Below are 16,001 nucleotides of genomic sequence, written 5' to 3'. Positions count from 1 at the left end.
GATGATTGGGTCAGAGGGAAATTGGGTCATAAACCGATCGGTCCACGATCGGTTTGCTTAATGAATCTAGCCCTTAATCCTCCGCTGCTCCAGGTACATTTGATAGACTGTGAGCCTGCCAGGATAGATAGGGAAAATGCTGGAGTTCCTGATTTGTAACCTGTTCTGAGCTCCTTTGGGAGGATGGGCTGAAAAACTGAATGAATGAATACAATAAATAAATATATACACATGTACAGATGGGTAGATGTCCTATTATTTCTGTGTGAAACGTCTGAATTATTTTTTTCTGGTGGTCACTTTAGAGTCTTTTTTTTCTTTCTCATGTTTTCTACATTGGCTAAAAGACACAACTGCTGTAAACTGAAGACATTAAAGTTCTTTAAAAAGACCCTGAGTAGCAAAATCATTGTGATATATATGTCTTCTCTGAATCCCAGAGAGTGCTTAAAGATATATCTCCATTATAGTTAAAAACCATGGCCAGAAGATATGGTAAAAGCAGATAGTGTAGCTGGTTTTAAGAAAGATTTGGACAAATTCCTGGAGGAAAAGTCCATAATCTGTTATTAAGACATGGGGGAAGCGTCTGCTTGCCCTGGATCGGTAGCATGGAATGGTGCTACTCTTTGGGTTTTGGCCAGGTATTAGCGACCTGGACTGACCACCATGAGAATGGGCTACTGGGCATGATGGACCATTGGTCTGACCCAGTTAGGCTATTCTTATGTTATGTTCTCATCTTTAGGGGCCTTTGTTTTCACTTCTTATTTTAATGTATTTTTTTTCTGGGAACAAAAATGGAAGAGAATTAATGTGTGTGGGATGAGGGGGTAACTAATTTCTTCAGCTAAATAATTCAATCCACCTCAAACAGACATAGGAGAACTCACGCACCATTCACACACCCTCCAACCAAAAACGTCAAAAGAAAAAAACTGTTCGACAACCTCCTAGCCATTCGAGCTGCAACACTCGACCCCCAACTCTACAACCTATTGACCTCGACCACAGACTACAAAACCTTCAAAAAAGAAATAAAAACCCTTCTATTCAAAAAACACATAAAACCGAACTAACACAATCAGAACTGTCCCAAGCATCACCTGCAACTACTCCATATGTACTTCTGATGTCATGACAATTCAGACATAATTTATGTTATGTTTGGAATATAAGAAAATTTTCACTGCCTGTTTCTATTCTGACCATTTATTCCGTTTCATGGTCATTACAAAAAATATTTTTTTAAATGGGGGGGGGTGGGGGGGGTGTCAAAAAATGATGGGCCCTGGGTGCCACATACCCTAGGTACGCCACTGATGATACCTAGCATTCTATTTGCCTTCTTTGAGGCCGCTGCGCACTGTGCCGACGGCTTCATTGTCTCGTCCACTATTACCCCCAGGTCCCTTTCTAGGGTACTTTCACCCATTACCAACCCTCCCATCGTATAGCTGTACTTTGGGTTTCTGTTTCCTACATGCAAGACTTTACATTTCTCTACATTACACTTCATCTGCCATCTCGGCCTTTAATTTTGAGGTGTCCCAGCTCTTTCCAATCTTTTTGTAAATGTTTAAAAACTTTTCTATTTGCTATTTTGAAAACTAATCCTCTTGTTAACCGCGTCGAGCTTCCTCTGGTTGAAGACCCGGTAAATAAAGTTAAGTTTTAGTTTAGTTTAGGCCTTTGTAATGGAACAATCTCAGTTCTAGAAGTCCCTGTAGCCCCCAAAGTACTTGGAGCCGCCTCAGTGATCAGGGAAACTTCAAGGGCTTGCTCTAATTTCACCATCACCTGCTGTGATTGTAAAAGTTCCTCCTTCCCGGGTTGGTTCTCCCGCTCTGAGAGGCCAGCCTGAGCCGGCATGTCGAGAAACGACTCCTCTGTTGCAGTGGGGCAGCTAGGCAGATTTTGCTCCTCTGGGGATAGAGTAGTGCCCTCGAAGGAGAAATCACATGCCTCAGCTTGTGTGTACTCTCTAGCCGCGGATACCTCTGGTTGTGGGGTGCATGAGCTGCAGTCCACGAAGGTGTCCTTCAGGCTGGTTTGTGAAGCTGTTTTATCTGGGGAAAACCCGCACTTTCGATTTTCTTTTAACCATCTAGCAAGTGAGGAAAGGTCTTTACTAAAGGCACGACAGCGCCTCCGCAGATGCATCAGGCTGCCATCTTGGGTAAGCTAGCCTCTGGATCGCTCCCATGAAGACTTCGATGCAGAACTTGCACTGCCCATTCTAATCATTTAAAAGCTCCACAGTAGAGAATGACACATTTTTTCCCATACCTGCAGGAACTCAATTTCTCCATCCTATTCATGCAAACTCTGCCCAGTGGTACAGATAGGGAAAATGTTTGAAGTACCTGAATGTGAACCACTGAGGCTATAAGTGGTATATAAATACCTAAAATAAATAATAAATCGCACAAGCCTTGAACACATGATTTATGAAGTGTTTGAGACTTGTGCAGATGAGGACAGAGCTTGCAGGAATGCGGCAGTGACAGGAAAAGAACTCTCTGGGACAGGAAAATGAGTTGTCCCCATGTCATTCTCTACTCCATAGTCCAGCCAACATGGCTGTCTCGGAGCAAATAGTTTTCACCTAACCTATTGTATTTTTACCCTTAGCTATTGTATTTTTCTTTTTTTGTTTCTCTTTTACGATTGTAGTTTTTCCCTTTCTTTTCTATTGTTTGAAGTAAGTCCATTTGTCTTATTATGTGTTTTATTAAGTTATTTTGGTTTTATCTATTACCCCTGATTTTTAATCTGTTTTTCTGTAAATTTTATATTGTACACCGCTTAGAAATTTGATTAAGCGGTTTAAAATTTTTTTTAAAATAAACTTGAAACTTGATAATAATAATAAACTTTTCTGCAAGACCCTGCTAAGGGTAAACCATCCCAAATAGTGATATTTACTGTTCCAAGGAATGAGATTGAAGGCCAATGAGTTAGATTATTCAGACAGTACTTTCAGGGTATATAATATATGTTTTGCTAATCAATCAAGTCAACATTAAATGATATTGGCTTTCTTTGGAGCCTGCGCGACTCCGCGCCTCGCGCTCCCATCCGCAGCCAGCGGACGAGCAACAGCACCCGGCAAAGCCCAGGGAGCGCGCGCGAGCACTCTGCAGGCCGCTACTGATTCCGTTGACAAGCGCCGCCTGCATCTCAGTCCCACCCCCCACATCAGAAACCATGGAAACCGTTCAGGGAACCAATCTGAGCGTGAGATCGCTAGAGGACAATAATAATAATTGGGGAAAAAAAAGGCGGAAACGCGCGGCGGACAGCCAATCAGAGAGCGGGCTGTTGTTTGAATGCTGGCGCCGAACACGTGAGCGCTCAGTTACTTGCTGGCTTTTGGGGTGTGACTGAGCTGCGCTGTTAATGTCTGAATTTGGGCAGGTGAAAGCTAGTGCCTGATTTATTTTTGCCTGTTTGTGCTCTCGGTGTTATCCTTTAAGGTAGTTGTGATGTTTCTAAGTAACTGTTTAAAAGCTGAAATGTGTGGTGGGAGGGGGGTGGAATAAACTTTATAAATTGGATTATTGTAGAAAATCAAGCGTTGTATCCAAGGTAAAATGTTACTTTTTGTTACTTTTTTTTTTTAATTTCATTTCTTTATTCATTTTTAAACTTACATCAAGTGTACAGTAGGGAGGGAGGGATGGGGGATTATTATATTTAATAAAGAATGATATAAATTTAGATTTCTTACATAATATTTAACATTATAGAATACTAATTTCCTAATGAAATGTTAAATTTGATGTTAATATGTGAGTTAATCAAGTGTGTATCTTTAAGTTTTATATGAGTTTAATTTGATACACTTGTTGTAACATACAAAAATGAATAAAGAATTAAAAAAAAAAGTGTACAGTAAATATCAACCAAATATAATACAACATCACTTGAAAAATTTTCAGTATCATTCACCATCTATATTGTACTTTTTGTTACACTTGGTGTAAGTTCTAAAAATGAATAAAGAAGATAAAAAATAAATAAATAAATAAATAAAGGTTCACATATTAGCTTTTAGGACTTCTGTTACTCAAGCTCTTTTGTTCTATTTTCAGTCAGGTTCAGCATGGCCACTTTGATTTACGTAGACAAAGAGAACGGAGAGGTTGGCATCAATACGACTAACAAGGATCGGCTGAGGCTGCCTTCGGCACCCTGTAAGTGACCTTGGCTGTAGTTTGTGTAACTTCGAAATCAAAGCAAGGTGGAAAGTAGGGTGGAAGTGTGGCTCCTTTTCTTTTATTTTTCTATACCGTTCTCCTAGGGGCACTTGGAGCGGTTTACATGAATTTATTGAGGTGCTTCAGCATTTTTCCTTGTCACTAAAGGCACCTGAGGCAATAGGGGGATTAGGATCTTTTCCAGATAAGCCCCGCCAAAAAGTTAACCCCCGCCACAGTTTTAGTTAACACCATGCTAAGTGAATACTTGAGGAAAGTGATATACAAGGGGGGGGCGGCGCCCCCTCTTGAACCCCCCCGAGTCATTATTCAAATCATGTGAATAATTTCCTTGGAGGGCTTCAATAGTTTAATAATTTATAAGGTGGCGTGGCATAAGTTTTCGCCCGTGCACTTTTTGTATTAGTGGCGGGGCTTATCTGGAAAAGACCCGGGGATTAAGTGACTTGCCCAGGATCACAAGAAGCAATGTGGGTTTAATGACGTAATAAATAAGTAACCTTGTTACTTGCTGAGCTGCATTTTCATTGGGCATAGTCAATGCAGAGAGGGAATTGAAGTATGGACCGCACAAAAAGCAAGAAATAGGCACCAAATTTGATTGCCCCAAATTGAACTGAAAGGCTTTCACGGTATATAAATAAAGATCTATGTTATCTTGGTGCTTTTCGTTGGGTGTGACAAGATGGTAACTGGGCAAGTATCTACTAACAGGGAGAGTACCTCATTTGACATTTAATCTCTTAGGATGATTCCTATATTATAACTTGGTTCCTTCTAGAGCATTTTGATTGTAGCTAGTGGGTTTTCTAAGAGGATTAGGCTGGCTGGTTTCTAGTGTAAATGTTAACAGAGTATGACAAAGTATTCAACTAAAGCACTCGCCAAAACTCTTGCTTGGATGGATATGCCAAAACCTGGCAGTTTATCTGACTTTTGGAAAGCCCTGACCTCCTGGCTGCATTTGGAGGACCTCTGAGTATGCACGGATGGCATCACATGCATCAGCGAATGTTCAGAGACCCACCAGGCATGGGCCAGATGTCAGAAAACAAAGATGAGGCTTTGTGGGGGGGGGCAGGGCCATGTAGCCGGGTTTCTCCAGACAAAAATCTGGTAACCCTAATGTCTGCACAGTATCCCAGCATATGAAAGAAGCTGTTTGAGGGACACAGGGGAGAGCAAAATTTCCTCTGGGGCTGTAATCTGAGGATTTGCTTAGTGACAACAACGCATGTAGATTCAGTGTTGGGGGCGAGTGTGACGCAGTGGTTAAAGCTACAGCCTCAGTAACCTGAGGTGGTGGATTCAAGCTCCTTGTGGCCCTTGGCAAGTCACTTAATCCCCCCCATTGCCCCAGGTACATTAGGTAGATTGTGAACCCACCTGGACAGGGAAAAATGCTTGAGTACCTGACTAAATTCATGTAAACTGTTCTGAGCTCCCTTGGGAGAACAGTATAGAAACTTGAGTGACTAAAATAAATAAATATAAATTGGGTGTTTTTTTTTTTAAATTCTTTATTCCTTTTTAATCATTCAACAAGTGTACAAGAAAAATCATACATAGTCTCAGAAACAACACTTTCGTACACGAAATAGGAGTCGGATAGTTCAAGTTTCAAGTTTATTTCACTTTTGATGAATCGCCTATTTCAAATTTCTAGGCGATGTACATAATACAATAAGAAAACATTAGCATAATAACAATAAAATCCAATAATGACTAACATGAGAGATAGGAAAGGGGGTAGAGTTACAATAAGGGTATAGAAAAAAAGGGAAGTACAAAAGGTAGGGTAAAAATTATTCAAAGCACACTTCGTAAATATTAATTAAAACAGAATTGAAAAATTTAGAATTTTAGAGATCAAAAGCATCCTTAAATAAGTAAGTTTTTAAAAACTTTTTAAATGCTGAAATGTCACGTTCTATTCTAATATACTGGGGAAGGGAATTCCACCATTGTGGACCTGCAACAGTAAACATATCTGCTCTTCTCGTTCCAATGATTTTCAAAGAGGGCACAATTAATAAATTTTGATCGGAAGAACGCAGAGATCTTTGGGGTTTATATGGGATAAGTGATTTAGATATAAATTGCGGCTCGCTAAATGTAAGAGACTTAAAGATGACAGCGGCAGCCCCGGGAGACCCTTGAAACAGCACTTTTACAGTACGAAACATGTCGGGTCTGACTCCCAGGTTGGCTGAGATAAGTAAATATTTATACCCTTTTACAAAGTTCAACATTTATACTAAAAAATCCTTTTTGAAGATATTTTGAGCACTTTTGAAACACGGTTATAAAATTGATTAAAATATGGACAGCCAATGATGAGGCCCCACAAAATCTTCCCGCAGTAGCAAATCATTACAGCGGTGGAGTGGTGGGGCTGAGGCGTCCTTAAAAAAACAAAACCATATATTGAACAGAACTCATTGGATCCAGGTGATATATTGTGGGAAATGTATTGATTTCACACTGGATATAAGTATTACACATAACAAGGTAGCCAGTGATAATATGATTTAATAGTTTGTCATCTCCCACATTACTTCACTTGACAGTTTACCATTTCTGGAAGTTTATCTGGTGGCTTCTGGAAAACTGACCAATTTTACAAATATAGTTATTTTATGTATTAAACAAATTATTGAACAGTACTCGTATTATATTTGGCTCACATTCCCTGTTCCTGTTTAGCTAAAGGGAAGTCTGTTCCTGAAAGGTTTCATCTGCAGACTCCAAGGTCTGGGAAAGTGTTTAAAGCAGCATCTGGCTTGAGTCAGTCTGCAAGGAAAGCTTTGGGCAACATCAATAACCAGACTGAATGTAATAAAGCAACTGTAGCCACTACTAAGAAGAATGTGCCTCAGAAACCAAAACGACTGCTGTCTACAGCCTCAAAGGTTAGCGTGTAATGTCTGTCCATACTTCTCGGTATTTAATGCAGTGGAAGAGTTGTTGCCATTCCATTGGGTTACACTTCAAAGGTAGGCCCCAGTGAGTAGGGGAAGATCCCAAGGTTCTAACTGACAGCCTACTTCTAAATCAGTTCGGTCTATCCAGTTATTTCAGTGAACTGTACAGAATCTGGTTTTCTCGAGACTAATACAGCAGTTTGAACTCCTTTTTTTCCTCCCAGAAAGAGTTCTAGGGGTAAAAGTACTCATGAGCCTTTAGAACAGATGTTGAGTGTACTGTAACAATAAAATTGTCTAGAACAGCAGTAAAACTAGGCTAGGACACCCAGTGCTTTCTTCTGAAAGTTAGGCTTGGAGGTGCAGTAGAATCTCAATTAACTGGTATTCGACCAACTGGTAAAAAAAGTCTCCTGCGCTCCTCAGACAACGTACAAAGTCGTGCCCCAGAGGCATCCCGAAGCATCATGACAGCCACAAAAATTTTCCTCCCTTCCTGAAGCAGCATGCACCTGGTCCTGACAACCCATCCCTCCTCCCTCACTTGCTCACATGAAGCAGTAGTGGCAGCCAGTGAGCAGAAGAAGTGTCGGTAAACAGGCTTGTTCCAGCCAGCCCTGGCAGGTCCTTTCCTCTGCCATGTCACTTCCCACGTGGCAAAAACCCTGCCGGGGCTGGCTGGAAGCAGCCTGTTTATCAGCACTTCCTCTGTTCACCGGCAGCTACTGTTGCTTTGAAGAAGGGGGGTTATTAGACTGGGTCTGCTGCTTCAGGAAATGAGGGGGGGGGTTGGTGGGTTGGTTGGTTGCTCTGCTGTTTTGGGGAACAGAGGGAAGGAGGAAGGGTTGTTGGGGACCGGCTCTGCTGCTTCTGGCATTGGGTGGGGGAGAGAGAAAGGGAAGAACAGATGCTGGACCTACAAGCGTGGTGGGGGATAATAGTGAAACCTGAAACTACAGTTATCCAGCATCCACCAATCCTCATGGGTGCCGGATAACTGAGTCTATTGTATTTAGAAATAAAGACTGGCTGTGCAACTGAGCATGAAGTGGGAATAGTTTGTTCCCTGCATAATGTACCTTTTTTAGAATAAGGAAAAGCAATCCAGCTAGCAGAATTTGCTATGGCTTGTTTTTCATTGTGGTGCCTTGTTACTATGTTACATGGCACAGAAACCACCCTGTGAGTATTGAAGGCTCTGCCTGCATATGCTTGTACCTCTGGTAAGCTCACCTACTTATAGGACTTTGCCCTGCAAGATTTCTGGGGATACTATACAGTTAACATTAAAATAGCACTAGTTCCATGGGTACTGAACAAACGGTACTGAACAAGCTCAGAGGAGTTATGAACAAATCTTGTAAGTTAGGAAAAGCTTTGCTTAAAACAATTTGTCCCATTTGATATGGGCTTGGCTACCTGTTTGCTACCTGTGACGCCTATGTAAAGTTGATGGGAGGTCCTTATAGTGCTGATGTACTATATATACTTGAATATGTTGAGACCTCCATTTTTCCCCCCCAAAAGGAGGAAAAATTGTTGACTCAAATATGATAGGGGTTTTAATATTCAAGTGCCCTGCCAGGATCTGCACCCAGTGTCCTGTCCTCCCTCACTGTACCATCTCCCTTCCTCCCAGTGTTCCAGTGGAGGGCTGGGATATGAGGGGTCTTCCGTCCCAGCCAAATACCCCCCCATGCACCCCCAACTCATGGATGGGACGGAAAGAATCCATTCTGCCTCCTGTCTGCTGAAATTGACAACCACACCTCCCCATGTACCTTTTAGAGTCCCTGGTAGTCAGCTGGTGCACGGAGCAGGAGCAATATTTCTGCCCTCCTGCTCCATTCAAGGCTGCTGGCTGATTCCACCTCCCCCAAGTGCTTTTCAGGTTTCTGGTAGCCATAGGGCGCATGAAGCAGGAGTGATCTTCTGTCCTCCTGCACCGTTCAAGACCGCTGGTTGATTAGCTGCTGTGAGTCGAGGGCAGGAAGATCACTCCTGCTTCATGTGCCCGCTGGCTACCAGGAACCTGAAAAACACGTGGGGGAGGTGGCATCAGCCAACGGCCAGTAGATAGGTGAAACATTCTAAACTCCCGCCCTGTCCTTTCTGCACTTGCCATTTTGTTTATGCTTCAAATTGTTCTTGGATGCCAATCAGCCCTTCAGGGTTTTGAAGACGTATATATGTGTATGCAGGGGTTTGTCTTGAGTTCCTTTTGATGCCTTTGCTAGCTGTTTGGAGTTTGTTCTCAGTTGATTTTGGTAATGTTCCCATTGGGGTCCCTACTTCACATCTTTGCTTTGGAGCTCTGACCTTGGGTACTAACTACAGGTGGTGCTAGAGTTCCCAGTGAAGTAATCGCAGAAAAAAATCTGCATATGGTATGCGGCCATTGGGAGATAACCCACATGTCTAGGATGTCTCATCTATCTACTGGAAAAGATATATTATCAAGGTAAGGACATAATCTCTTTTTACAAACAGGATTTACAAGAGATTAAGGAGCAATGGAAATGATTAAAACATTGGTATTTAAATGAGCTTTCTAATACCTTAGTCCCTTAAGGTGGGCTTTTTGCCTGGATTTGAATAGGGCCAGAAAGCATGACATACAATATTGACAAGGCTCTTCTAGGCATGCAGCACAGCAAGATGGGACAGTTTAGAGTTGGCAGTGGAGAAAGGTACAGATGTTATGTGAAAAATGAATAAAAAAACTTAAACAAGTGTATCACTTAAATTTATACAATTTCATTACGTACACACTTGATATTCCTTCATACATTACTATATATATAACGTATCATTATATAATCTTTTACTATAATCTTGAAGCAGTATATAATATTTAATAAGTATATCAACTATTTCTCAATTATAAACCCATCCCCTCCCCTTCCTTATGCAACTGCATATAATACAACAAGATATATTGATAAATTATTTATATTATAAGATGATTAAAATAAACCCCCATCCCCCCTCTTATCTATCTTATTATGGGAAAATTGTATCATTCATTGCAAAAATCTATTAATGGTCCCCAAATCTTCTTAACCTTATCTATATAACCTTTTTGTGTTTGAGAAATTTGGTCTTGGAGAAAGGTACAGATGAATAATTTTACCTGAGTTCCTGGGGAGGGGTGTAGGAAGAGACCAGATAACTGAGATTCTAATGTTTAATCACGTCCCCATAATTCTGTGGACTTTTTTTTTTAAATCCCCGGTTCCTGAATCCACAGTTTTATGAAGGTACAGAGTTTTGCAGGGAGGTTTGAGAGTTTTGCAAGATGAGCAAATTGTGCCTCACAAACCAAGTGTTGACTTTTTTTTTTTTGTAAATCTTTATTCATTTTCATAAATTTCAACAAGTGTACAAAAATTATACACAAAATACGTTAATCACTTGACAATCTTATTTGTATTACTTGAAATAAATAAATATAAAAGTCCCACCCCTCCCACCCATATTCTTTAATAAATTTTTCCATTTTCAGAAACTCCAACAAGTGTACAATAATTATTCAGAAATACATTAATTTATCATTTGACATGCTTATTTTTATTACTTCAAATAAATACTTATAAAAGCCCCACCCCCCACCCATCCTGTAAAATGTAACATTATCTATTATCAATCATAATCCCTCCCCCCTTTCTTATCTAATACTCAGGGATATTTGGAGCATTGAGCTAGGGCACCAAATTTCTGCCTCTCAATGGACACGTTTTTGGTCTTGGAGAATAAAAACCACAAGGGCAGCATCTATGAGACAGACTTGGTTTTTTTTTGTTGCATAGAGCTTTATGGACCAAGTGGTGACTTGATTTTGCAAGCGCCCCTCCGAACTGGCATCGCCCGCCCAAACACAAGCCCTTACCCTGATCTGGCACTGGCACACAGCACCAACTCACAGAATGTGTTGGTGCCTGAAGATCTTGCCTGGGCTGGTCTTTGAGCATCTGCACATGCTCAAGGCCTTCTGGCTCCCGCTCTCCCCGAGAATCTCAAAGAAATGTAAGTTGTTGGTGGATAGGGTTTTAAAACAAAAAAATATGTATTAATCAAATACATTTCTAAATTTCCTTGATCATTTAGAAAACCACCAATTGCTGTGACAAGAGCACTGAGAACTATCCAGAAATCGAAAAGCTCATTCCTTATGACCCTTCAGGTAAGAGAAGCTCACAACCTCATTGAGCTGCCAGTCTCGGATGCAACTTCTTCCTGTTATCACTGCATGATTTCAACTGAAAACTGTATAAGATGCATGTAGGTTTTGCCCCCACCCCCGGGGTCACTCCTGCCTAGGTAAAAGGGCTGATGGGGAGGAGTTTTGTTTCAGCCAAAACTAAGCTGAATTCAATTTTCAGGCAGTTTTAGTGCTAAAACCAAAATTTGGTGGTCAGCCTCTAAATACAATGTAGCATAAGGGCCTTAGGCTCTACTGAGGGAGATGTAAAAAAAAAAAAAAAGGGGGGTAGGTGCAAGAGGGACTGAAACTCTGGATCACTGCTCTAGTTACAGTGGTACCTTGGTTTACGAGCATAATTCGTTCCAGAAGCATGCTCGTAAACCAAAAAACTTGTATATCAAAGTGAGTTTTCCCATAGGAACTAAGGGAAACTCGCTTAATATGTTCCACCCCCCACCCCCCCCCCCCCCAGCTCGCGTGCTGGTGCCCGAAGATCTGCGTCGTCGTCTTTGCTGGGCCTTGAGCATCTGCGCATGCTCAAGGCCTTCGAGTTCACGCGCTCTCCGATAATCTCAGAGCGTGAACTCGAAGGCCTTGAGCATGCGCAGATGCTCAAGGCCCAGCAAAGAAAACGCAGATCTTCGGGCATCGGCATGTCTTGTGCGTTGGTGCTGGTGGCCAGATGGGAGTAAGCAGCATGTTCGGGTGGGTGCTGGGGGATTTCAGATTGGGGGGGGGTGCGATGTAGACGAAGTGTGCCAGATTGTGGGGTGCGCTGTTCGCAAATTGAGGCAAGCTCAGTTTCCGAGGTGCTGATTTAGCGAATGTTTTGCTCGTCTTGCAAAACACTCGCAAACTGGTGCACTCGTAAACCGAGGTACCACTGTACTAGATTTCTGTACATATTGTCTCTGGCAGTTCTTAAGAAGATGGCCAAGAAGGTGCTCTTTTCAGCAGTGACAATTCTGAAAGCTTGGTCTAAGCTAACTGGCCCACATACTTTGATTTGGGGGTGGGGGATGAGGCTGGAACTATAGCACCTGTCGCTATTTTAATCTTGTTAGGCACTAAAATGCTTTATACACACAACTTATATGGCTTGGACTAATGGATTAAATACCTAGATCAGGGCTATGCTTAAAGTGACTTGCTTATTTTTTTTACCCTTTTAATAGACTTTGAATGTTTCGATGTTCCCGAAGAACACAAGCTCAGTCACTTGAATCTGGCTGGCCTTCCACTTTTTGTGCTGGAAAAGGAGAAGGAACAACATGAAAAAATTGTGAACATGGTCCCTTCACCTATGAAAATGCCTTCATCAATGATCTGGGATGTAGGTAGGTCAAAAGCAGATGACAGGAAACCATTATGTTTTTGTGGCCTTTCCTCATAGGAAATGATTCCGTCAACCTCAGTGGTGAGGCAGCAAAAGCTCCCAAAGATGAACCTAGTTGGTGTGATGTTGACCAACATGTTCTGAATCTACATGTTAGCTTTTCCAACAGCTATTTTGGACACTGCTCAGTCCAACCCTACTTACAGCCCTACGATCTTGGCTACTTAGGGTCCCCTTTGTTTGTAGCTGCCCTGGCTAGACTAAAATAGTCTGGGTCCAACCTGAATGCAGGTGTTCTCATAACATGCTATTGCTGTAGTTCCAACCAGCTCAATGCTCCTTCATGAGCTGTGAACGTGCAGGATTCCTAGACTGGTTCTAGCAAGCACTATGGGAGGGGGAAGAGTAGCCAAACGCCTCATATTGATCTTTGATTTACTGTGTTCTATCAACTGTTACAAATTAAAAATTTCACAAATGGCACAAAACAATAGCATACCACGTCTCTTTAATTGCTTCACGTGGATGTTTTACTACAGCCAAAAATCTGACAGCTCCTCCATAGTATTAATGGTCCAGCAGGGGGCAGTAGCACTCCTCCATACCAGATCATGTGCCTCATCCCTGTTGGGCAAGAGTTGAGTAGTTTACTGTACCTAAAGTTGCTACCAACTACTCCTACAATTTTAACATTTCTATACTGCTGAAAGGCATAGGCATTGCTGTACATTTAACAAGCAATAGACTGCCCCTGCTCAGAAGAGCTTACAATCTAATTTGGACAGACTGTCAAAATTATCCTCTAGGCTGGACCATTCCTATGTATAGTTTGATATGAATACCAACTGTGTGCAGATGGTTAAATGAGACTTCACACTTTGTCCAAAGGTGGTTTTGTTTTATTTATTAAACATTTTATAAACTAAAAGCGTCTTACATAGGGCTTTATAGTCTCTTTTCAAAATATAAACTTTTCATGCTATTAATGTGTGGTACTTTGAATCATAATAACGTAGCTCTTAACTGCAGTACAGTGAAAAAGCTCTGTAGTTTTGTGATTTCCTTGTGACCTGACTTCTTGTGGGGAGGAAGTATGCAGTTCCTACAACATATGTAGAATGTTTTTATCTCCTGTACCTGGCTGCAACCAGCTTTGAGCAGAGGTTTGAAGGTGAGCACCTAATCCAGGCCCTATGGAGCCACTAGCCTCGATGAGAAGGTCTAAATGACAAAGCATCCTGATGTAATACTTGAATCAACCAGTTCGTACAAGAAGTTCTTTGCTATTTCATAATGGCTAAATCACTTAAATTGCAACTTATAGGCCATTTGCAAATGGGAGGGGGCCTGAAATACTTAATCCAATTCCACCTATCTGGGAACATGAACATTTTGATCTGTTTACCTGCAACCAGCTTCCAGGCAGTTTCTCCTGCTGATAGAATGGACCAGTGATAGGGTACTCTTGCTATTCACTTGTGGTCTTCAACCTGATCCATTGGCAGCCCTTTTCAGGATATCCCTAATATACATGAGATTTTGCATATAATGGTGGTAATAGACCTGCATACTCATTAAGAATCCTTGTTTTGTTTTTTTTTAATTCTTTATTCATTTTATAATTCACAAGTGTACAGTAAATATCAAACAATTAGAATACAATATCACTTGAAAATCTACCATATCATACAACAAAAAGATATATCCCCACCCCCTCCCACTTCCATAAACAGAAAATATACCACATGAATATAATATCTTATCATTCATATATATTAATAGAAATCCAACCCTCCCCCGATCCATTAAGAATCCTGAAAATGTGGACCTGTTGATAATCTTCAGTGAAATACCCGTAGATACCCTTGATTCCATATATGTAGTCTTCATGATTGCCTGAGCATCCATCCTGTTCCAATCTCCAGGTCATATTACCAAATAGAACTTGTGCATCCAGCTAGTCATGTTAGACCTCACCCTCAAACCCTTAATTTCCCTGAAGGCAAACGTTAATAGTATTGGTTATGTTCTAGCCACAAGTGTGGCTGTAATTCTTAGGTGGTCTTTCCCCAACAGTTTTGACTTTCAATTTAAGTGGCATGCTCCTTATGAGCTTGGGGGGGGGGGGGGGAAGTATATTCAATAATATCAGTGCTAGCTGCACTTTAGCTTGTACCTGAAGTTCCAAGGGATGTCCCCCAGTAATGCCCAAACTGCATAGCTCTTCCTCATGAGTACCAGATTAATCGGGTGCTTCTAGAAAATTGTCTTCCATTTCATTTTTAAGAGTAAAATTGGTACAGCAGACCTCGAAAGCCTTTCTTAAACAGTTCCCTCAAGTATACCTAAAAGTTCTCAGCCCAACCAAGAAGAGAATGAGGTGGATATCGTTCAATCAATGATCTGAAATAATGTCAAAACTTAGAATTTTGTTTCTGCAAATTGGCACTCAAAAAATAAAAATTACCACTCAGAATTTAGGAAGTTGGGTGGTTGGGCTGAGAACTTTTCAGCACCTACTTGTACTAGACCCATCCAATTTGGCATTAAGAACTGAATTTTTTTATTTGTCTTCCCCCCCCCCCTCTCTCTTTAGATTGTCTACAGTCTGATCTGTTTCTCCTACCTACGCTGGAAGAAATGACAGTGGACTTGCCTCCCTTGTGTGAACTGTAGAAGTGATTTTCTAAATCATGGATAGCATTAATTGTTTTTATTCTTTAATAAAAGTTGTCTTAATATTTTGAATTGTAGTGCTCACCTTAATTTGGCTTTTACTAGAACACTAAGCTTACCAGCGATGTGAAGTGTCAGGGATAACTACTGAAAATATTTTTTAAAAAGCAGGAGAACAGCAGAACTCAATGCTTATAGATTTTTCAAACACTGAATAACTAAATCAAAGAGAAATCTCACACAGGTCTGGATAAGATGAGCAGAGATGTAAAACACTACCAATGTGGCAGATCATCTGGAGCTGGATTAGCCTTAATTGGCGCTCCTTTTGAGAAGTCCTTTACATAATTTTCAGGGCTTTGCAGCATATTGTGCTTTATGAGATTCTATGTGCCCTGCTCACATTTAATTTGGTGTGGTTTACACTTTATTCTCATACAAAAGTGGGTAGACGCCATGATGGTGTGATGTATTGAGTTTTTGCTCAAACAAGGGTTGAAGCATTGAGCGCTTCTCGCTTACCTGACTTACCAATCCACATTGAGATCTTCCATAAAAAAAATAAAATATAAGTTATAGTCTCAGTGGGTCATATACTCTCTCAAACACTATTTTTACCCTAAAACTGTTTATATATT

The 16,001-nt window shown here is 41.0% G+C and overlaps 1 protein-coding gene across 4 annotated transcripts; it reads left to right on the top strand.

Annotated features, from left to right (window-relative positions):
• The first annotated feature begins 3,320 nt into the window (after positions 1-3,320).
• PTTG1 (PTTG1 regulator of sister chromatid separation, securin) lies at positions 3,321-15,435 on the top strand. Of its 4 annotated transcripts, none has more exons than XM_033927775.1 (6): positions 3,321-3,420; positions 4,098-4,199; positions 6,930-7,135; positions 11,255-11,330; positions 12,527-12,688; positions 15,284-15,435. In XM_033927775.1, exons 2-6 carry the CDS (start codon positions 4,109-4,111, stop codon positions 15,361-15,363), a joined length of 615 nt encoding a protein of 204 aa, XP_033783666.1. In that variant the 5' UTR covers positions 3,321-3,420; positions 4,098-4,108; the 3' UTR covers positions 15,364-15,435. The 4 variants fall into 4 exon arrangements, with proteins under 4 accessions (XP_033783666.1, XP_033783665.1, XP_033783667.1 ...); XM_033927774.1 differs by having other exon boundaries at positions 3,322-3,479; XM_033927776.1 differs by having other exon boundaries at positions 3,355-3,479; positions 4,102-4,199.
• Positions 15,436-16,001: the final 566 nt, after the last annotated feature.

The sequence above is a fragment of the Geotrypetes seraphini genome, chromosome 18, assembly GCF_902459505.1.
Source record: "Geotrypetes seraphini chromosome 18, aGeoSer1.1, whole genome shotgun sequence".
In the NCBI taxonomy this organism is placed as follows: Eukaryota; Metazoa; Chordata; class Amphibia; order Gymnophiona; family Dermophiidae; genus Geotrypetes; species Geotrypetes seraphini.
The sequence above is the reverse complement of the archived record's forward strand: the minus strand, read 5'-3'. Positions and strand labels throughout refer to the sequence as shown.